This window comes from Loxodonta africana, chromosome 4, assembly GCF_030014295.1.
Source record: "Loxodonta africana isolate mLoxAfr1 chromosome 4, mLoxAfr1.hap2, whole genome shotgun sequence".
Classification (NCBI taxonomy): domain Eukaryota; kingdom Metazoa; phylum Chordata; class Mammalia; order Proboscidea; family Elephantidae; genus Loxodonta; species Loxodonta africana.
Genome location: NC_087345.1, coordinates 155,161,492 through 155,182,630, shown reverse-complemented (window position 1 = coordinate 155,182,630; position 21,139 = coordinate 155,161,492). Strand labels below are relative to the sequence as shown.

The 21,139-nt window shown below is 41.3% G+C and overlaps 1 protein-coding gene across 1 annotated transcript in view; it reads right to left on the bottom strand.

Moving 5' to 3' along the window:
* OLAH (oleoyl-ACP hydrolase) overlaps positions 1 to 20,802 on the bottom strand; it is a 72,660-nt gene extending 51,858 nt beyond the window's left edge. Inside the window, exon 1 of the mRNA XM_023548740.2 lies at positions 20,588 to 20,802. Within this exon, the coding sequence (XP_023404508.2) occupies positions 20,588 to 20,802 (215 nt within the window). The remainder of the gene's footprint in view (positions 1 to 20,587) is intronic.
* Positions 20,803 to 21,139: the final 337 nt, after the last annotated feature.

Genomic DNA, 21,139 nt, shown 5'->3' with positions numbered 1-21,139 from the left:
CTCATCGCTCCACTCTAACAGCAAGCTCCCTTAGCATTCTTTTTTTTCCCCCTTTGTTTGTTTGTGGCTCCTGTTTCTCTTTCCTCTTTCCCATACCCATATTAGCTCCACACATCACAACCTCTGCCTTCTTTTCTGCTTACCTTCACTATGCACTGAACATAACACCCCCAAGCAGCATAGGCACGGCCTACCAGAACCTGCCAAGCACTGATTCCTGGTCCACCTTGTTGGCCCTAGTACACACCACAAACAAACCATCCCAACTCCACCCCTTCAGCTGGACCTGCCCTGCAGCACCAGAGCTGAGTGACTGGCCCTGCCCATTGGACAAGGAGGTGGAAAGTATCATGACTACAGATGAGCGAACAACAAAGAACACACAGCCCACCTGCTCAGACATAACCAAATAAAACAAAAAAGCAGAACGAAACAAAAAAAATCTACACTCAAGAAAAGAAGAAAATAACTACCGAATGTCCCAAAAATAGCAGATAATATCAACACATAAAATAAATAAATAAATAAACAGGACAGGATGGTTCCTGTAGGCATCCAAAATAAAATGCCAAATGACTTTCCAGTAGAAGAAAAGGCACTAGAACTACCTGATGGGGAAATTCAAATCTCTGGTATTCAGAGCTATCCAAGAGTTGAAGCAATAGGCAGACAAAATGAGGAAAAAATAGACAAATTTATGGAAAAGGTAGACAAATTCATGGAAAATACAGGCCAAAAAAAGGGAAGAATTCAGGAAAATAATATAGGAACAAAATGCCAAAATAAGTTCACAACTAGAAATCATACAAACACAATTAGAAATCCAAAAGATAAACAAGATTTCAGAAATGGACAGTGTCATAGAAGAACTGAGGAGCAGATTTAAAATGATGGAAGACAGGATCAGTGATATTGAAGACAAACACTTAGATACAACTCTGAGGAAAAATCTGGAAAAAGAATGAAGAAAAATGAAGAAACCCTGAGAATTATGTGGGATACAGTCAAAAGCAAAAATTTGTGAGTGATCGGAGTTCCAGAATAGGAAGAGAAAACAGAAAACAGAGAGGATCGTTGAAGAATTCCTGACAGAAAACTTCTCTAATATCTTGAATGATGAAAAGCTGACTGTCCAAGAAACTCAATGAACCCCACATAGAATAACACCAAAAGAAAAACATGAAGGCATATCATAATCACACTCACTAAAACCAAAGACAAAGAAAAAATCCAGTGAGCAACTCAAGAAAAACAAAAATTCACATACAGAGGAGGAACAATAAGACTAAACTCTGATTATTCGGCAGAAACTATGCAGGCAAAAAGACAATGGGATGACTTATATAAAACCTTGAAAGAAAAAATTTGCCAACCAAGAATAATATAGCCTGCAAAACCTTCATTCAAATATGATGCTGAAATTAGGACATTTCCAGATAAACAGAAATTAAGGGAATATATAAAAAGCAAACCAAACTTATAAGAATTATTAAAGGGAGTCCTTCAGTCTGAGAACAAAAAACACCAGACCACAGCCTGAATCTAGGATGCAAGATTGTACCAGCAAGATACTAACCTAGGAAATGAACTCTCAAGCACTATCCAAAACCTATAGAATTTCAACATGGAACCAGAGAGGTTAATCTGTAAATGTCAACAACATCAGAACAATAAAACAGGGAATAAATGGTATAGGCACAGAACTTTCTAATGGAGAGGAAGGCAAGGCAATACCAAGTAATAATAGACTGGCTCAAACCTGGGAAGACAAGGGTAAATTTCAAGGTAACCATAAAGAAAGTTAACAAATGTACTCATCAAATTAAAGAAGAAAAACATAAAGCCTCAATAAAAACAAAATAAATGAAAAAGAAATCCACAAACAAAAAGAACTCAGCACAGGACAGTAAGAAAATGTTAGGACCACTAAAAAAAGCAGTACAAAATGACAGCAATAAATTCACGCTTATCAACAATTACACTGAATTGTAAATGGCCTAAATGCACCCATAAAGAGACACAGAGAGAAAGAATGGATTAAAAAAACAGAATTCATCAATATGCTGTCTACAAGAGACACACCTTAAAAACAAAGATGTAAATTTAATAAAAATCAAAGGCTGGCAAAAAAGAGCAGCAGTGGCAATACTAATCTCAGATAAGATAGACTTTAAGACAAAATCCACCATAAAAGACAAAGAAGGGCACTATATAATGATTAAAGAGACAGTGCATCACAAAGACTTAACCATAATAAACATCTACGCACCCAAAGACAGGGCTCCAAAATACATAAAACAAATTCTAACAGCACTGAAAAGAGAAATTGACAGTTCCACAATAATGGTAGGAGACTTCAACACACGACTCTCAGTAAAGGACAGAACATCTAGAAAGAAATTCAACAAAGATACAGAAGAGCTAAAGAGCACAATCAGCCATCTTGACCTCACAGACATATATAGAACACTACCCAACAGCTGCAAAGTACACATTCTTTTCCAGTGCACATGGAACATTCTCTAGAAGAGACCACATCTTAGGCCACAGAACAACCCTCAACAAAATCCAAACATTGAAAAAACACGAAGTATCTTCTCAAACCCCAACGCCATCAAAGTAGAAATCAACAACAGGAAGAGCAAGGAAAAAAAAAAATCAATTACATGGAAACTGAATAACAGCCTGCTTAAAAGCCCCTGGGTAATAGAAGAAATCAAAGATGAAATTTAAAAAAATTCCTAGAATCAAACAAGAACGAAAACACATCATGCCAAAACCTTTGGGACAGAGCAAAGGTAGTCCTCAAAGGTCAATTTATAGCAATAGATGTACAATCAAAAAGAGAAGAAAGGGACAAAATCCAAACATTAGCTATACAACTCAAACAAATAGAAAGAGAACAGCAAAAGAAGCCCAGAGCCACCAGAAGAAAGGAAATGACAAAGACTAGAGCAGAAATAAATGAAATAGAGAATAGAAAAACAATAGAAAGAATCAACAAACCCAGAAGTTGGTTCTTTGAAATGATCAACAAAATTGACAAACCGCCGGCCAAACTGACAAAAGAAAAACAGAAGATACAAATAACCCAAATAAGAAATGAAATGGGGGACATTACAACAGACTCAACTGAAATAAAAAGGATCGTAACAGAGTATTATGAAAAACTATACTGTAAAAATTTGAAAACCTAGAGGAAATGGACAAATTTCTAGAGACACACTACCCAAACTAACACAAAATGATGTTGAAAATCTGAACAGACGCATAACAAGAGAAGAGATTGAAAAAGTAATAAAAAAAAAATCTGCTAACCAAAAAAAGCCCTGGCCCAGATGGCTTTACTGAGAATTTTACCAAACATTCAGAGAAGACCTTACGCCAATACTACTCAAACTATTTCAGAACACAGTAAAGGACACGATATGTCCAAATTCATTCTATGAAGCCAGTATAACCCTGATACCAAAACTAGGCCAAGACTCCACAAAAAAAGAAAGTTACAGACCAATACCTCTCATGAATAGATGCAAAAATTCTCAGCAAAATTCTAGCCAATAGATTTCAACATCATATCAAAAAAATAATACACCATGTCCAAGTAGGATTCATACCAGGTATGCAAGGATGGTTCAACATTAGGAAATCAATCAATGTAATCCACCACATAAAAGGGATGAAAAGAATCATATGATCATCTTAACTGATGCAGAAAAGGCATTTGACAAAGTCCAACATCCATTCCTGATAAAAACTCTCAATAAAATAGGTATAGAGGGGAAATTTCTCAACATAATAAAAGGCATCTATGCAAAACCAGCTGCCAACATTATTCTTAATGGAGAGAGGCTGAAAACATTCCCCTTGAGAATGGGAACAAGACAAGGATGCCCTTTATCACCACTTCTATTTAACACTGTGTTGGAAGTCCTAGCTAGAGCAATAAGGCAAGAAAAAGAAATAAACGATGTCCAAATTGGCAAGGAAGAAGTTAAACTGTCCCTATTTGCAGATGATATGATACTATACATAGAAAACCCAAAAGATTTCACAAGGAAACTACTGGAACTAACAGATTTCAGCAGAGTAACAGGATACAAGATAAACATACAAAAATCAGTTGGATTCCTACACACCAACAAAGAGAACGATTAAAAGGAAATCAGGAAAACAATACCATTTATAATAGCCCCTACAAAAGTAAAATACTTGGGAATAAATCTAAGAAGGAATGTAAAAGACCTATACAAAGAAAACTACAAAACACTACTGCAAGAAACCAAAAGAGATTTACATAAATGGAAAAACATACTATGCTCATGGAAAGGTAGACTGAACATTGTGAAAATCACAATTATACCCAAAGCAATTTACAAATACAACGCAATCCTGATCCAAATACCAACAACATTCTTTAGATGGAAAAACTTATCATTAACTTTATATGGAAAGGTAAGAAGCCCCAGATAAGTAAAGCACTATAGAAGAAGAAAGTAGGAGGACTCGCACTACCTGACCGCAGAACCTACTATACAGCTACGGTAGTCAAAAGAGCCTGGTACTGGTACAATGACAGATACATTGACCAGTGGAACTGAATTGAGAACCGAGATGTAAATCCATCCACCTGTGGTCACCTCATCTTCAACAAGGGCACAAAGTCCATCAAATCAGGGAGAGGACAGCCTTTTCAACAAATGGTGCTGGCAAAACTGGATGTCCTTCTGCAAAAAAATGACAGACGGCCCATACCTCATCCCATATACAAAAACTAACTCAAAATGGATCAAAGACCTAAATATAAAGCCAAAAACTATGAAGTTCATAGAACAAAAAATAGGATCAACGCTAGAGGCCCTAATACATGGCATTAACAGGATACAAATCACAACCAACAACACACAAGCTTCAGAGGATAACCTAGATAACTGGGATCTTCTAAAAATTAAACACTTATACTCATCGAAAGACTTCACCAAAAGAGTAAAAAGAGAACCTACAGACTGGGAAAAAAGAAAAAAATTAGCTATTACAAATCAAACAAAGTCTAATCTCTAAAATCTACAAGAAAATCCAACACCTCTACAACAAAGGCAAATAATCCAATTAAAAAATGGGCAAAGGAAAGGAACAGACACTTCACCGAAGAAGATAGTCAAGCAGCCAACAGACACATGAGGAAACGCTCACGATCTCTAGCCATCAGAGAAATGCAAATCAAAACCACAATGAGATAGCATCTCACCCCAGCATCACTGGCATGAATTAATAAAACAGAAAATAACTGTTGTAGAGGCTGCGGGGAGACCGAAACTTTTATGCATTGGTGGTGGGAATGTAAAATGATATAACCATTTTGGAAAATGAAATGGTGCTTCCTTAGAAAGCTAGAAACAGAAATACCATCAACTACCATATGATCCAGTAATTCCATTCCTAGGAATATATCCTGGAGAAATAAGAGTCGTCGCACAAACATATATGTACACCCATGTTCATTGCAGAATTGTTCACAATAGCAAAAAGATGGAAACAACCTAGACGCCCATCAACAGATGGATGGATAAACAAACTGGTACATACATACAAGGCAATATTATGCAATGATAAAGAAGAACAGCCATGTATCTGTGAAACATCACATAAAGTGGATGAATCTGGAGGATATTATACTGAGTGAAATAAGTCAATCACAAAAGGACAAATATCGTAAGAGACCATTACTGTAAAAACTCATGAAAAGGTTTGTATACAAAAAGAAACAATCTTCGATGGTTACGAGGGAAGGGAGGGCTGGGGATGGAAAACACTTAACAGAAAACCAGTAAGTGGTAACTTTGGTGAAGGGTAAGACAGCACACAATACTGGAGAAGCCGGCACAACCTGTACAAGGCAAGGTCATGGTGGCTCCATAGACACACCCAAACTCCCTGAGGGACCAAATTGCAGGCTAAGGGCTTTGGGGACCATGGTCTTGGGAAACATCTAGCTCAACTGGCTTAACATAGTTTATAAAGAAAATGCTCTACATCCTACTTTTGTGAGTAGCGTCTGGGTTCTTAAAAGCCTGTGAGCAACTGGTTTCACCACCTCGGGAGCAAGGAAGAATGAGCTTCTTGGATCAGGTAGACACATGAGACTATGTGGGCAGCTCCTGACTGGAGAGGAGATGAGAAGGCAGAGAGGGACAGGAGCTGGCTGAACAGACATGGAAATAGAGGGTGAAGAGGAGTGTGCTGTCTCATTAGGGGGAGGGCAACTAGGAGTATATAGCAAGGTGTATATAAATTTTTGTATGAGAGACTGACTGGATTTGTAAACTTTCACTTAAAGCACAATAAAAATTTAAAAAAAAAAGAATGAACAGTTAAGGCATGGAGAATTTTCCACACGAGCAAAGCTTTATTAAAGAGGCTTGCAAGTGGAGATGAGGAAGGCCTAGGCAACGCTTACCCCCGTCTTTCAGAACAAAGGATTTGTATGGCTTTGTTTTTTTTAATAATTTTTATTGTGCTTTAAGTGAAAGTTTACAAATCAAGTCAGTCTCTCACACAAAAACCCATATACACCTTGCTACACACTCCCAATTACTCTCCCCCTAATGAGACAGCCCACTCTCTCCCTCCACTCTCTCCTTTCATGTCCATTTTGCCAGCTTCTAACCCCCTCCACCCTCTCACCTACCCTCCAGGCAGGAGATGCCAACATAGTCTCAAGTGTCTACCTGATCCAAGAAGCTCACTCCTCACCAGCATCCCTCTCCAACCCATTTTCCAGTCCAATCCATGTCTGAAGAGTTGGCTTCGGGGATGGTTCCTGTCCTGGGCCAACAGAAGGTCTGGGGGCCGTGACCACCAGGGTCCTTCTAGTCTCAGACCATTAAGTCTGGTCTTATGAGAATTTGGGGTCCGCATCCCACTGCTCTCCTGCTCCCTCAGGGGTTCTGTGTAGTGTTCGCTGTCAGGGCAGTCATTGGTTGTAGCTGGGCACTATCTAGTTCTTCTGGTCTCAGAATGATGTAGCCTCTGGTTCATGTGTCCTTTTCTGTCTCTTGGGCTCGTAATCACCTTGTGTCCTTGGCGTTCTTCATTCTCCTTTGATCCAGGTGGGTTGAGACCAACTGTTGCATCTTAGATGGCTGCTTGCTAGTGTTTAAGACCCCAGAGGTCACTCTTCAAAGTGTAATTGCATGGGTTTTTAAAGGTTTTTGAGCAGCAAAAGATTTATGTTTATTCATAAGTATAGGTGGGCTTTTCCGGCAAATGGCCTGTCTGGGTGGGGACATGTTAACTATGGTGTGCGTGCAGCAGCTTTTTAAGATGGCTTTAAGACAGCTCCTGTCCTGGAGGCTTCTGGGATCCATATAGCAGGACTTATTACGGGGTGTTGTACCTGCGCAGTCATTTGTTCCCCGAGTTCAATTCCCCAGCTGTGGCTGTAACCCTCACTGCCCCTGGTGGAAGGTCACGTGGTGGTCAGAGGTGGATGTTCTGCGCATGTCCCTGGGGCTGGTTTCATCTGGCTGCTTCAAAAAGACAAATTTAAGAAAGTTCATGGGCTGTTTTCTGAGGCCTTACCCCATTGTTCTGGGGAATGGCTTTGTTTCTGTGCCCTGGCCCATTTCCTGTTACTTTGTTACTCTTAATTTCCTTATGTGAATTGCAGATTTGGGGCCCCTCTGTTCCCTGTCTTACTGGTACCCTGAATTCAGACTTCTAGCCTCCTAGACTGTGAGAGAATAAATTTCTGTCCATTAAAGCCCCCCACTTGTGGTAGTTCTGTTATAGCGGCACTTGATAACTAAGACAGCCTCCAAAAGTAAGAAAGCCAAGGCCTGCAAAGGTTCTTAAATGGCTCGGGTGACTGCAGATTTGAGATGGTCCAGTCCAAATAATTTACTACAGTACGTGATTTCAGACAGACTGCCCACAGCTCCAAACAGTTTTGTTTGTTCAATCAGTTCATCACCCTCACAAGTGTGGGCACCATCAGGAGGTGTTCTGTGTGGAATATGCTAGAGATGGCGCAACTCCTGCTGTCATGGTTGGTGCTGTCCCTCCAGTGCTCTCAGGCTCAGCAGCCTGAATTCAAAATCGTTCTTAACTCAAAGCAACCTTAGCAGCTTGGAAAGGTAGTGTTGGGAAAAAACAAAGATCCTTAATGCCTTCTTCCCTCCCCCATGTCTGCCCAGGGGCTGCGGTTTTGTTTTTTCTCTATTGTTGCAAAATTAGTGTGCCTCTTTCAGTAATGATAACTTTACATTTTTTTCTAATAATTTTTTTTTCTCACCCAGACCTTTCTCCTAGGAGGGCTGTGTGCAACTGGGACAAAAGTATTTTCACAAAAAAAAAAACACTTTTTATCCAACTTAATCAGAAAGACTCATCATGTTTAGGAATTGGTCAAGACAAAATCCTGAATTTTCAAAAATGTCCAAAATGGGTTTACATAACTCCTCTCCCTTTCGTCCATTTGATTTATATCATAAGCAGCCTAGGTAAGATCTTTTTTTTTTTCCCCTGGGGACTAGGACAAAGGTGACAGAAGTGCAGTCAGGCTATCAGCTCATTGTTACAAACTGCAACTGTTGCCAGTGCCCCTACACCTTTAAGTGAAGGAGGTTCTTGCCTTTCACTGGTCAAGAATGAACACATGAGGCTCCGAGAATTTTCCACATGAGCAAAGCTTTATTAAAAGAGGCTTCCAAGCAGAGACAAGGAGGGCCTAAGCAAACAAAGAACAAAGAACTTGCATGGGTTTTTAAAGTTTTTTTGTGGGGGAGGGGGTTTGGAGAGGGATGAGAAGGGGAGGGTTTCTGCTTATTCATGGACATAGGCAGGGTTTTCCAGGAAGTGGCCCATCTGGACAGGTATATGTTCATTACGGTGTGTGCGCAGCAGCTTTCTAAGATGGCTTTAAGATGGCTCGTGTCCCAGAGACTTCTGGGATTCCTTGCAGGACTTATTATAGGGTGTCACACATCCCTGCACTGTCTCTTCTGTGGTGCCGGTTCGATTCCTGTCTTGGGTACTTGCATCAGGCAGAAGTCATCTGTCAGTCACCTTGGAGATGTCTGTGCATGCTCCAGGGACCAGACTGGGTCATCCTTCTGAAAAACATCTTACAAGGGAATACACTGTTCTTTCCTTATCGCACATTCTAGGATGGGTGTTTTGCAGCATTAGCTAAACACGTAGTATTGTAAGTAAGTTGCAAGTTGCAGGTGTTGCAGGGCTCCTTGCCTAGGGTCTCAGTCCCTGTTTCTTCCCTATCTCACAACCAATCCAGAAGGTCACATCAACGGCCAGAGGGAGTCGAGCGTCAGACCTGTTACAAGTGGACAGAGAGGCCACAATCCCAGTGATGTGTTCTCCCCCAACTAGTAACTTCGGGCAATAATCACCAGTTACGAACGCAACCAGTCTCTGTAACAGAAATATAAGGCTGATCAGCAGGCCATCAATTTCAGATGGCCACATCAAAGAACAAGCCTTTCCTATGGGCGTGTGTATAACTTTCATTTCTCACAACAGAAAGTAGCTCAGCTGGTATTTTATACCATGGATAAATCCATAGCTGCTATGTTACCGGGGGTCCCAGGTCTCACTCGGCGAAGCCACAGAGGCACGAAACAGGTGAAAGTGAAAAATGAAACTTTATTTGGTTGGCCAAGCAGAGGAGCACAGAAGGACTTTTGTCACCAAAATGGCTCCCTGAACAATGGCCGAGACTGTATTTATTAGGGGAAGGGTCCTGACAGAAAGGAGCAAGGTCATTGATTGGTCTGGCCTGAAAAAGGCATTCCTGGGTTGGTTCCCTCATCTGCGCTTACTCAGTCCATAAAGGTGGGGTCTCTCAAGTTAGATCTTAGGCTCAGATCCTTGCTTCTGAAAGTCTTCCCCCAATCTTGGGCAGCTAAAGTTTGATTCTGTCCAACAGGAGAAAAGTTCCGGGGTCACCCAGAGGACAGTGTTGATGGTTCTGTGCATGTCAGGCAGGCCAGATCTGGTCTTGATTGGTTCTGTGGTCTCCAGACCTCAGCCTCTTGTTTTTCTTATCTGGAGCAGGAAGTTGGCCGGTTGCCTAGAAACCTGGAGAAACCAGTTAGAACGGGAGGTGGCTCATGCTACTCTACTTACAGGTTGGGGGGTGGTAACGGTGCTTGGAGCTGTTGGCTTCAGCTAGACACCAAAAGATATCATACTTCACCCCCTCATTCTTCCTTTTCCTAAACAATGCTTTTGCCATATTTCAATGTGTCAGAATTATTCTAGCAAACTCCATTTCTGACATGAACTGTGTCAGGGGTCTCCAAGATCATCCCCAGTTTTGAAAATTTGCTAGGAAGGCTCTTGGGACTCAGTATATAGTAGTGACCATGGCTATGTTTCATTACAGTGAAAGATTATAAATCAAAATCAGCAAAGGGAAAAACCACATGGGATGAAGTCCAGAGGAAACAAAGCTCAACCTCCCAAGAGTTCTCTGCCAGTGGAGTCACAATAAACTAAAAAAAAAAAAAAACCAAACCACTTGCTGTCGAGTAGATTCCAACTCATAGCCACACTATAGGACAGAGTAGAACTGCCCCATCAGGTTCCCAAGGAGCGGCTGGTGGATTCGAACCGCTGAGCCTTTGGTTGCTGAACTCTTAACCACTACACCACATAGGACATGCTTAGTTCTTTCCACAAGGAACTGTGACAACATGTCTACAGGGTAAGCTCATTAGAGATCAGTGCCCAGGGTTTTTATTGGGGGCTGGTCACATAGGCACCCTTTGCCTAGAACAGAACAAAATTCCAGACTCCCAGGAGGAAAGCAGGTGTTTAGCACAAACCATATTGTTTGTATAAAGAGTAGGTACAATGAGCTACTCTTACCATGGTGGTATCCCTTCCAAAGTCTAAGTTCCCAGGTGCCAGCTGTTATGGACTGAATTGTGTCCCCCCAAAATATGTGCTGTAAATCCTAACATCCATGCTTGTGGTTATAATCCCATTTGAGAATGGGTTTTCTTTGTTATGTTAGTGTAGGGTTGTCTTTAGTCAATCTTTTTTGAGATTTAAAAGAGATTAAACAAGCAAGCAAGCAAGCAGAGATGAGGGAGATAGATGCCAATCCACATGAAAATCACCAAGGAGACAAGAATCACCAGGCCTACAGATGCTGAGAAGGGACAAAGACCTTCCTCCAGAGCCAACACAGAAAGAATGCATTCCCTTAAAGGTGATGCCTTGAATTTGGACATCTAGCCTCCTAAATTTTGAGAAAATAAATTTCTGTTAAAGCCACCCACTTGTGGTATTTCTGTTACAGCAGCACTAGATAACTAAGACACCAGCAAAGGGCCAACCTTGCAAGCAGTCTTTCTAAGGGTGGCAGTCTTGGGCCTGCTGTGTTAATTCTTTCTGCAAAATTTCCCTTATCCTTTGATCTTTGACCTTTGTCTTTATCTTCTTCTGCCACTTAAGGAGAAACTAAATTATCTTTTACAAAACAAACAAACAAAAAAATTTTTTTTGGTGGTAACATACATGACCAAACACCCATTCACAATTTCTACATAAACAGTTCAATGTCATTGGTTAGATACTTCACATAGTATAGCATTTTCCCTATCTCTATCCATATTGTTTCCCCACCATTTATTTAGGCTCTCTCTACCGTAAAGTTCCCATCTGTACTTTAACTGCTGTCAGTTTAAAGTCATAGATGATTCTTTATAAGAGTGTAACACTTAAAGTAAATATTACTAATTGGGCTAAACCGTTGTTTAGTTTAACGATGGCTTCATGGAATAGTTTCAGTTTAAGACTTAAAGGTTATTTCTGAGCAGTTAGATTCTGGGGTTCCCCCCATCTCAATGAATCTAGTAAGTCTGATTTCCATATGAGTTTTAAGTCCTGTTCCATGATTTTCCTCTTTTGATCAGGATCCATCTGTTGGGTTCTTGATCAAAATGTACAGTAATGGTAGCCGTGCTAGATTAACACAAATTCCACCAAAGCTAAATGGCTGTTATGATACTGGCATCCCTGATTTGAAAACTCTGTAGGGGGTCACTAAGGGTCTTTGAAATTTAAATATTCACCTCTAGTTCCTGTAGTTAACTCTTTACCAAACTTTTGTAGCCAGGTTTTCAAAGGATACTCTTGCACTTGTTTTCTCAGCTACTTCGTACTTTGTTTTATTCCTGTGGGCAATTTCCGGCGACTTTTTTATGTTTAGTGATCCAAGGCCCAATTGAAAGCATTTTTTGAGTAAAAGAGGGAAGAAGTGGTATTGGCAAGTGTGGGCAGCCAAAAAAAAAAAAAAACTATTAACGTTGAGTCAATTCTTATTGTGAAGAAAAAATTAACATAGCAGGCCCAAGACTACCATCCTTAGAAAGACTGCCTGCAAGGTTGGCCCTTGGCTGGTGTCTTAGTTATCTAATTAATCCTATATATGACAAGTAGAACCACCCATAGGGTAATTATTGTCGTTGTGTGCCATCGAGTTGATTTGGACTCATAACGACCCTATAGGACAAAAGTAGAACTGACCCATGGAGTTTCCAAGGAGTGGCTGGTGGATCTGAGCTGCCAACCTTTTGCTTAGCAGCCTGAGCTCTTAACCACTAGGCCCCCAGGGGTTCCACAGGTTAGTAGTTGAGTTGCAAACCATTTGTACCACCCAGGGGCTTTAGTGTGGACAGAGTTAATGCAAAATCTGGAGGGTTATTAGAATGCCTAGAGATTTCTGGAAACTATTTGCAAAGTTATTAATGTAATTCACCAAGTATTTCAGTTTTCACTTACGTGTTTATTGTGCCATATAATTTTAAAAAGATATCTCACATATATTATCTCATGTGAGCTATGTAGCAGCCTCTTTGAGGAAAATATTATCATACTATGGTGCAAACAGTTAATGCACTTGGCTGCTAACCAAAAGGTTGGAGGTTCGAGTCCACCCAGAGATGCCTCAGAAGAAAGGCTTTGTAATCTATTTCTGGAAGATGGGAGCCTTGAAAATTCTACGGAGCACAATTCTACTCTGACACACCTGGAGTTGCCAGGAGTTGGAATCAACTCAACAGCAACTGATTTTATGTTACATTTTGGTAATCCAGGGCTTAAAAAGATTATGTGACTTGACCAAGACTATGTAGCTAATACTCAACTCCAGACCGGTCTGATTTTCAGTGTGGGGTCCATTCCACTATACCCCTGATGACTCTATTACGTTTACTGTAGGCAAACTACTACGCCGGGTTTCGGGAATTGCTGTCGCTGGACACCACTGAGTCCATTCCAACAGAGCAGAACTGCGTCATAGGGTCTTCAAGGATGTAACGTTTACGGGAGAAGATCACCAGGTCTTTCTCCTGCAGAGCCACTGGGTGGGTTCGAACTGCGAACCTTTCAGTTAAAAGTGGAGCGCTTAACTGTTTTGCCACCAGGGCTCATTATTCTAGGAATTACAATTAGAAAACATTGTCCCTGCCCTCTTTGAGGCTAAGACATAAACCAAAGAACTTGTAATATGAAATAGATTGCGATCACCACAAAAGAGGCATGAATACATGCTGTGGAGGTTCTGAGAAGGCTGCAACCACATGTGTTGGGGGACTAGGGAAGTGCGTACATCAGACACAGGGTGGTGCTGGGGCTCCTAAAGTGAGCGCAGTATGAGCAGGCAGAGTCAGGAGATGGGGGTACACTGCAGACTAAGGGAACAAAGGCAGAGGGCAAAGGACGGTGTGTGATCAGAGAATAAATAAGAGACAGACTGTGGTTGTATTTGCAGGGGAGGGGAACCGGCTGAACCACAGGTGACAGTGTTTGACCTCTGTGATAAGCTGTAATAAGGATTTTTACTTCATTTGCAAGGCAGTGGGAAGCTCACAGTGGAGCAACAAGACTACACATCAGAAAGATTAATACGACGAGAGTATGTGGGCTGCTTTGGAGTGGGAAGAGCCTGTGAATCTGGTGTTCAGTAAAGAGCCTTGATAACAGTCCTATAAATAAATAAATAAATAAAAGCAGTAATGACCATATGGATGCGGGGAGGTAGCTGACTAAATGCGGTCTAGCATAACCCAGGAGAAAATCAACAAAGAGTCAGGAAATAATCCCCAGTGGAAAGCTATTCTCTGAAGGTGAGCCATTTCTTTTGGCAGTTCATGACACTTGAGGGAATAGTCTGTCACGATGAGCAGCCATTAAGCCCAGCATCCCCCAGTGCACCTTGGGGGCTGGGTGACCTCCTGGTTCCCAGATTTGTAACTTCCAGAACTCTAGAGAAATGGAGTGAATGACTTACTTCCATATGGAACCCTTAGGGGCATTTCAGTGTTTGCATGGAATTTAATGTTGTTGTTGTTGTTAGGTGTTGACGAGTCAGTTCCGACTCATAGCGACCCTATGCACAACAGAACGAAACACTGCCCAGTCCTGCGCCATCCTTACAATCATTGTTATGCTTGAGCTCATTGTTGCAGCCACTGTGTCAATCCACCTCGTTGAGGGTCTTCCTCTTTTCCCCTGACCCTGTACTCTGCCAGGCGTGATGTCCTTCTCCAGGGACTGATCCCTCCTGACAACATGTCCAAAGTAAGACGCAGTCTCGCCATCCTTGCCTCTAAAGAGCATTCTGGTTGTGCTTCTTCTAAGACAGATTTGTTCATTCTTTCGGCAGTCCACGGTATATTCAATATTCTTCCCCAACACCACAATTCAAAGGCGTCGACTCTTCTTCAGTCTTCCTTATTCATTGTCCAGCTTTCACATGCATATGATGTGATTGAAAATACCATGGCTTGGGTCAGGCGCACCTTAGTCTTCAAGGTGACGTCTTTGCTCTTCAACACTTTGAAGAGGTCCTTTGCAGCAGATTTACCCAATGCAATGCGTCTTTTGATTTCTTGACTGCTGCTTCCATGGCTGTTGATTGTGGATCCCAGTAAAATGAAATCCTTGACAACTTCAATCTTTTCTCCGTTTATCATGATGTTGCTCACGGGTGCTGTTGTGAGGATTTTTGTTTTCTTTATGTTGAAGCGTAATCCATACTGAAGACTATGGTCTTTGATCTTCATTAGTGAGTGTTTCAAGTCCTCTTCACTTTCAGCAAGCAAGGTTGTCATTGCGTATCCAGGTTGTTAATGAGTCTTCCTCCAATCCTGATGCTGTGTTCTTCTTCATATAATCCACCTTCTCGTATTATTTGCTCAGCATACAGTTTAATTAGGTACGGTAAAAGGATACAACCACGACTCACACTTTTCCTGACTTTAAAACATGCAGTATCCCCTTGTTCTGTTCAAATGACTGCTTCTTGATTTATGTATAGGTTCCTCATGAGCACAATTAAGTGTTCTGGAATTTCCATTCTTCACAATGTTATCTATAATTTGTTATGATCCACACAGTTGAATGCCTTAACATAGTCAATATAACACAGATAAACATGCTTCTTGTATTCTCTGCTTTCAGCCAGGATCCGTTTGACATCAGTGATGATATCACTTGATCCACATCCTCTTCTGAATCCAGCTGGAATTTCTGACAGCTACCTGTCAATATACTGCTGCAGCTGCTTTTGAATGATTTTCAGCAAAATTTTACTTGTGTGTGATATTAATGATATTGTTTGATAATGCCACATTCAGTTGGATCACCTTTCTTTGGAATAGGCATAAATATGGATCTCTTCCAGTCAGTTGGCCAGGTAGCTGTCTTCCAAATTTCTTGGCATAGATGAATGAGTACATGCAGCACTGGATCTGTTTGTTGAAACATTTGAATTGGTATTCGGTCAATTCCTGGAGCCTTTTTTTTTTTTTTTTACCATTGCCTTCAGTGCTTTTCAGTGCAGCTTGGACTTCTTCCTTCAGTACCATCGGTTCCTGATCATATGCAACCTACTGAAATGGTTGAACATTGACCAATTCTTTTTGGTATAGTGATTTTATGTATTCCTTTCATCTCTTTTGATGCTTCCTGTGTCATTTAATATTTTCCCTGTAGAATCCCTCAATACTGCAATTGGAGACTTAAATTTTTTCTTCAGTTCTTTCAGCTTGAGAAATGCCAGGCATGTTCTTCTCTTTTGGTTTTCTATCTCTAGGTCTTTGCACATGTCATTTAATACTTTCCTTTGTCTTCTTGAGCCCTCCTTTGAAATCTTCTGTTCACCTCTTTTACTTCATTATTTCTTGTTTGCTTTAGCTACTTGGCATTCAAGAGCAAGTTTCAGGGTCTCTTCTGACATCCATTTTGGTCTTTTCTTTCTTTCTTGTCTCTTTAATGACCTCTTGCTTTCTTCACGTATGATGTCCTTGACGTCATTCCACAATTCGTCTAGTCTTTGGTCATTAGTGTTCAATTCGTCAAACCTATTCTTGAAATGGTCTCTAAATTCAGGTGACATATACTCAAGGTCATACTTTGGCTCTTGTGGACTTGTTCTAATTTTCTTCAGCTTCAACTTGAACTTGCATAAGAGCAATTGATGGTCTGTTCCACAGTCGGCCCCTGGCCTTGTTCTGACAGATAATATTGAACTTTTCCATCATCTCTTTCCACAGATGTAGTCAATATGATTCCTGTGTATTCCATCTGGTGAGGCCCACGTGTATAAAAAAAAAATAGTCACTGTTTATGTTGGTGAAAAAAAGTATTTGCAATGACGAAGTCATCAGTCTTGCAAAATTCTATCATGTGATCTCTGGCATCAATTCTATCCAAGGCCATATTTTCCAACTACCAATCCTTTGTCTTTGTTTCCAACTTTTGCATTCCAATCACCAGTAATTATTATTGCATCCTGAGTGCTTGTTCAATCAATTTCAGACTGCAGAAGTTGATAAAAATGTTCAATTTCTTCATCTGTGGACTTAGGGGTTGGTGGGTGAATTTGAATAATAGTCATTAACTGGTCTTCCTTGTAGGTGTATGTATATTATCCTATCACTGACAGCGTTGTACTTCAGGATAGATCTTGAAATGTTCTTTTTGATGATGAATGCAACACCATTTCCCTTCAAATTGTCCTTCCCAAAATAGTAGACCATACGGTTGTCTGATTCAAAATGGCCAACACCAGTCCATTTCAGCTCACTAATGCCTAGGACCTCGAAGTTTATGTATTCCATTTCATTTTTGACGATTTCCAGTTTTCCTAGATTCATACTTCATACATTCTGATTATTAATGGATGTTTGCAGCTTTTTTTTTTTTCTCATTTTGAGTTGTGCCACATCAGCAAATGAAGGTCCCGAAAGCTTTACTCCATCCACGTCATTAAGGTCGACTTTAATTTGAAAAGGCAGTTCTTCCCCAGTCGTCCTTTGAGTGTCTTCCAAACTGAGTGGTTCATCTTCGGGCACTATATCAGACCACGTTCCAGTGCCATTCATAAGATTTTCACTGGCTAATTCTTTTCGAAAGTAGACCTCTGAGTCCTTCTTCCTAGCCTGTCTTTGTTTGGAAGCTCAGCTAATACCTGTTCACCGTGGGTGACCCTGCTGGTATTTAAATACTGGTGGCACAGCTTCCAGCATCACAGCAACATGCAAGCCCCCACAGTATGACAAACTGACAGACATGTGGGGACTCACAGACTAGCAGGCTAGAAGTCTGAATTCAGGGCATCAGCCCCAGGGGAAGGCTTTCTCTTTCTGTCAGCTCTGGGGGAAGGTATTTGTCATCAATTTTCCCCTTGTCTAGGAGCTTCTCAGTGCAGGGACCCCAGGTCCAAAGGACATGCTATTCTCCTGGGTCTTGTTTCTTGGTGGTACGAGGCCCCCAAGTATCTCTGCTTGCTTCTATCTTTTATATCTCAAAAGAGATTGCTTTAAGACACAACCTAACCTTGTAGATTGAGTCCCGCCTCGTTAACATAACTGCTGCTAATCCCACCTCATTAACATTATAGAGGTAGGATTTACAACACACAGGAAAATCTCATCAGATGACAAAATAGTGGACAATCATACAATACTGGGAGCTATGGCCCAGCCAAGTTGACACACATTTTTAGGAGACACAATTCAATCCATAACAGCCTTGTAGTTTTCTTTTTACAGAAATGCTGCCTTGATTTTATTTAGGTCAGCTGAGCACTATAAGACTCCATTTTCTGTTTTTGCTTATTTGTTCCACAGATTCAATAGCAACTAAAATGGATGAACAGAGAAACATGTATGATTTTAAAACAACTTTTTTTATTTTTACTTTTTAAATTATTTTCATTTTTTAGATGAAAGTTTTCAGAGCAAATTAGTTTCTCATTAAACAATTAATACATATGCAAATTGTTCTGTGACATTTGTTGCCAACCCTGCCGTGTGTCAATACTCTCCCCTTCTTGCCCCAGGGTTCCCTGTTTCCATTCATCCAGCTTTCCTGTCTTCTCCTCTTTGCTTTTGGGCTGATGTACCCATTTAGTCTTGTATATATGGTTGAACTCTGTGTGTTATTTTTTGTTTTGTAAGCCTGTCTAATCTTTGGCTAAAGGGTAAACCTCAGGGGTGACTTCAGTACTGAATTAAAAGGGTGTCTGGGGGTCATACTGTTGGGGTTTCTCCAGTCTCTGTCATACAGTAATTCTAGTTTTTTTTTTGTTAGTTTGAATATTTTTCTACATTTTTCTCTTGCTCTATCCAAGACCCTCTATTGTGATCCCTACAGTCGGTGGTGGTAGCCAGGCACCATCTAGTTGTTCTGGACTCAGTTAAAACAACATTTTTTAAAAGGCAGAAAGGAAAAGAGATAGAAATGCCAAAATGCTTGGACAGAAAACTAGGTTCTCTTCCTAGCTGGTGCAAAGCGAACCCCACACATCTCGCATGTACTGGCCTTGGAGAGATGCAAGAATCATGATTCTCAATTTGGACACACTACAAGCCGCTTTGGAAGACAGAAGAAGAATTGATGCATCCGAACTGTGGTGTTGGTTAAGGATATTGAATATACCGTAGACGGCCAAAATAACAAACAAATTTGTCTTAGAAAAATTCAACCAAGATGCTTCTTGGAAGTGACGATGATGAAACTTCGGCTTGCATACTTTGAAGGTGTCATCAGGAAAGACCAATCACTAGAAAAGGTCAGCACGTTTGGTAAAGTAGAGGGTCAGTGAGAACAAGGGAAGCCTTCAATAAGATGGACTGACACAGTAGCCGCAACAATGGGCTCAAACCTACCAAGGATTATGAAGATGGTGCCGAACCCGGAAGCACTTGGTTCTGTTACGCATGAGGTCGCTATGGGTCCGAGCACGGCAGCTAACAACAGAAGCCTTCCTGCTTTTCTCAGTGCTAACACACCCATGGGGCCCACATGGAGCCCCTCAACAAATGTCAAATGCTTGGATGGGGTCTGCCTCCCTGAATCAGGACTTGCTGATTAGAAGATTAGACTCTCAGAAGGAGGAATTCAATCCCTTAATTTTCTGCTAAATTTGTAACTGTCCTAAGAGGCTAGTAGTAAAGAAACCAAATCAAAAACAGACCCATTGCTATCGAGTCCTTTCTGACTCATAGCAATCCAAAAGGACAGAGTAGAACTGCCCTACAGCTTTCCAAGGAGCACCTGGTGCATTCAAACCGCTGACCTTTTGGTTAGCAGCCAAACCCTTAACCACTGCGCCACCTGGGTTTCCAAATAGTAAAGGTTTGGGTAAATTGTGATGAAAAATAAATACAATAAATAAGTAGTCCAAACAAAAAGGTGCAGATTTGAAATGACATCTAGCAAAGTGCTAAACATCATAAGAAGAATCCACTAACAAACAGTTTCCAACTGTTTGCTCCACAAATATTGGGAGGTTACAGTCCATCTTTAGAAGCTGGGTCTACTCAGAGATAAAAACCCATTGCCATCAAGTTGATTCCAACTCATAACCACCCTACAGGACAGAGTAGAGCTGCCCCATAGGGTTTCCAAGGAGCAGCTGGTGGATTTGAACTGCTGACGTTTTGGTTAGCAGCCGTAATTCTTAACTACTACACCACCAGGGCTCCACTCACAGACAGGCCCCTGACACCTGACCCAGACAGACTAGGGAGCCCCTGAAGGCTGGGTGGTTCAAAGTTAAATTGTACATCATCTGGTGTGAAATTGAAGGAGTAAACCCACCTGTCAGTGGAGGCTTTTGTGCTGCTGAGATGCTGGAAAGGTTTCCACAGAGCTTCCAGACAAGACAGACTAGAAAGAAAGGCCTGGTGATCTATTTCCAAAATTAACCAGGAAAACTCTACAGATCACAGTGGTCCAGTCTACAACTGATCATGGGAATGGTGCAGGACCGGGCAGTGTTTTGCCTGCTCTGCCTGGGGTCGCCATGAGTCAGGCCTACTTGACAGCATCTAACAACAATAACAACAACAAAGACTATTTTAAATTGTTTAGCCCTAATTCTAGCACAGCCACCTCTCAGGTGAGTCCATAAGTGTTATAACCACATCTCACCTGCTTCCCACCTGTGGCTCCCACTGTGAGGTTTTCCTCAAGGACAGGGAGAGTGACTGGACCTGGGGTCAGGTGATCATCATCCCCAACAGCTCACGGAGTGTGTGCTCCCAGGTACCTCCTGGAGGTCTCTATGTGGAACTGAATCACCTGGACAGAAAGAATAGTGACCACCCAGCAGGCTGAACTGAGAGTGAAGAAGGGTGAACCCATTACTGCAGAGGACGTGTGCTCCATGGGCGCTGTTACAGCTGGGGAAATGCTGGTCTCACAGGACACGTATCCACTCGCCTCAGCGAGCTGGGGCACCAGGGGCAGATTAAGAAGCCACATTATGTCTGAGGTAGGAGGGCCAAAGTGTTTCTTTTCCTTTGCTTTTTCAGTCTCCAACTTTTCATCTTTCCTTCCATAAACCTAACTGCCTACCCCAACTTTATGATAATATTGAAATATGCATACATTTTAGTTTATTTTTAAAAATAGTTTAAAGAGAAGTCACAAGTCTTTCAAAAAATCCCACTTTGTGGAGGAGACAGCAAGCTTATGAGGACAAAAATACACACACACACACACACACACGCACAAATTCAGACCAGGCTGTGGAAGGCAGAGCACATGTTAATAGCTACAACAGCACAGCCTTCAGCCACTAGCGCTGCTGAGAGATGCT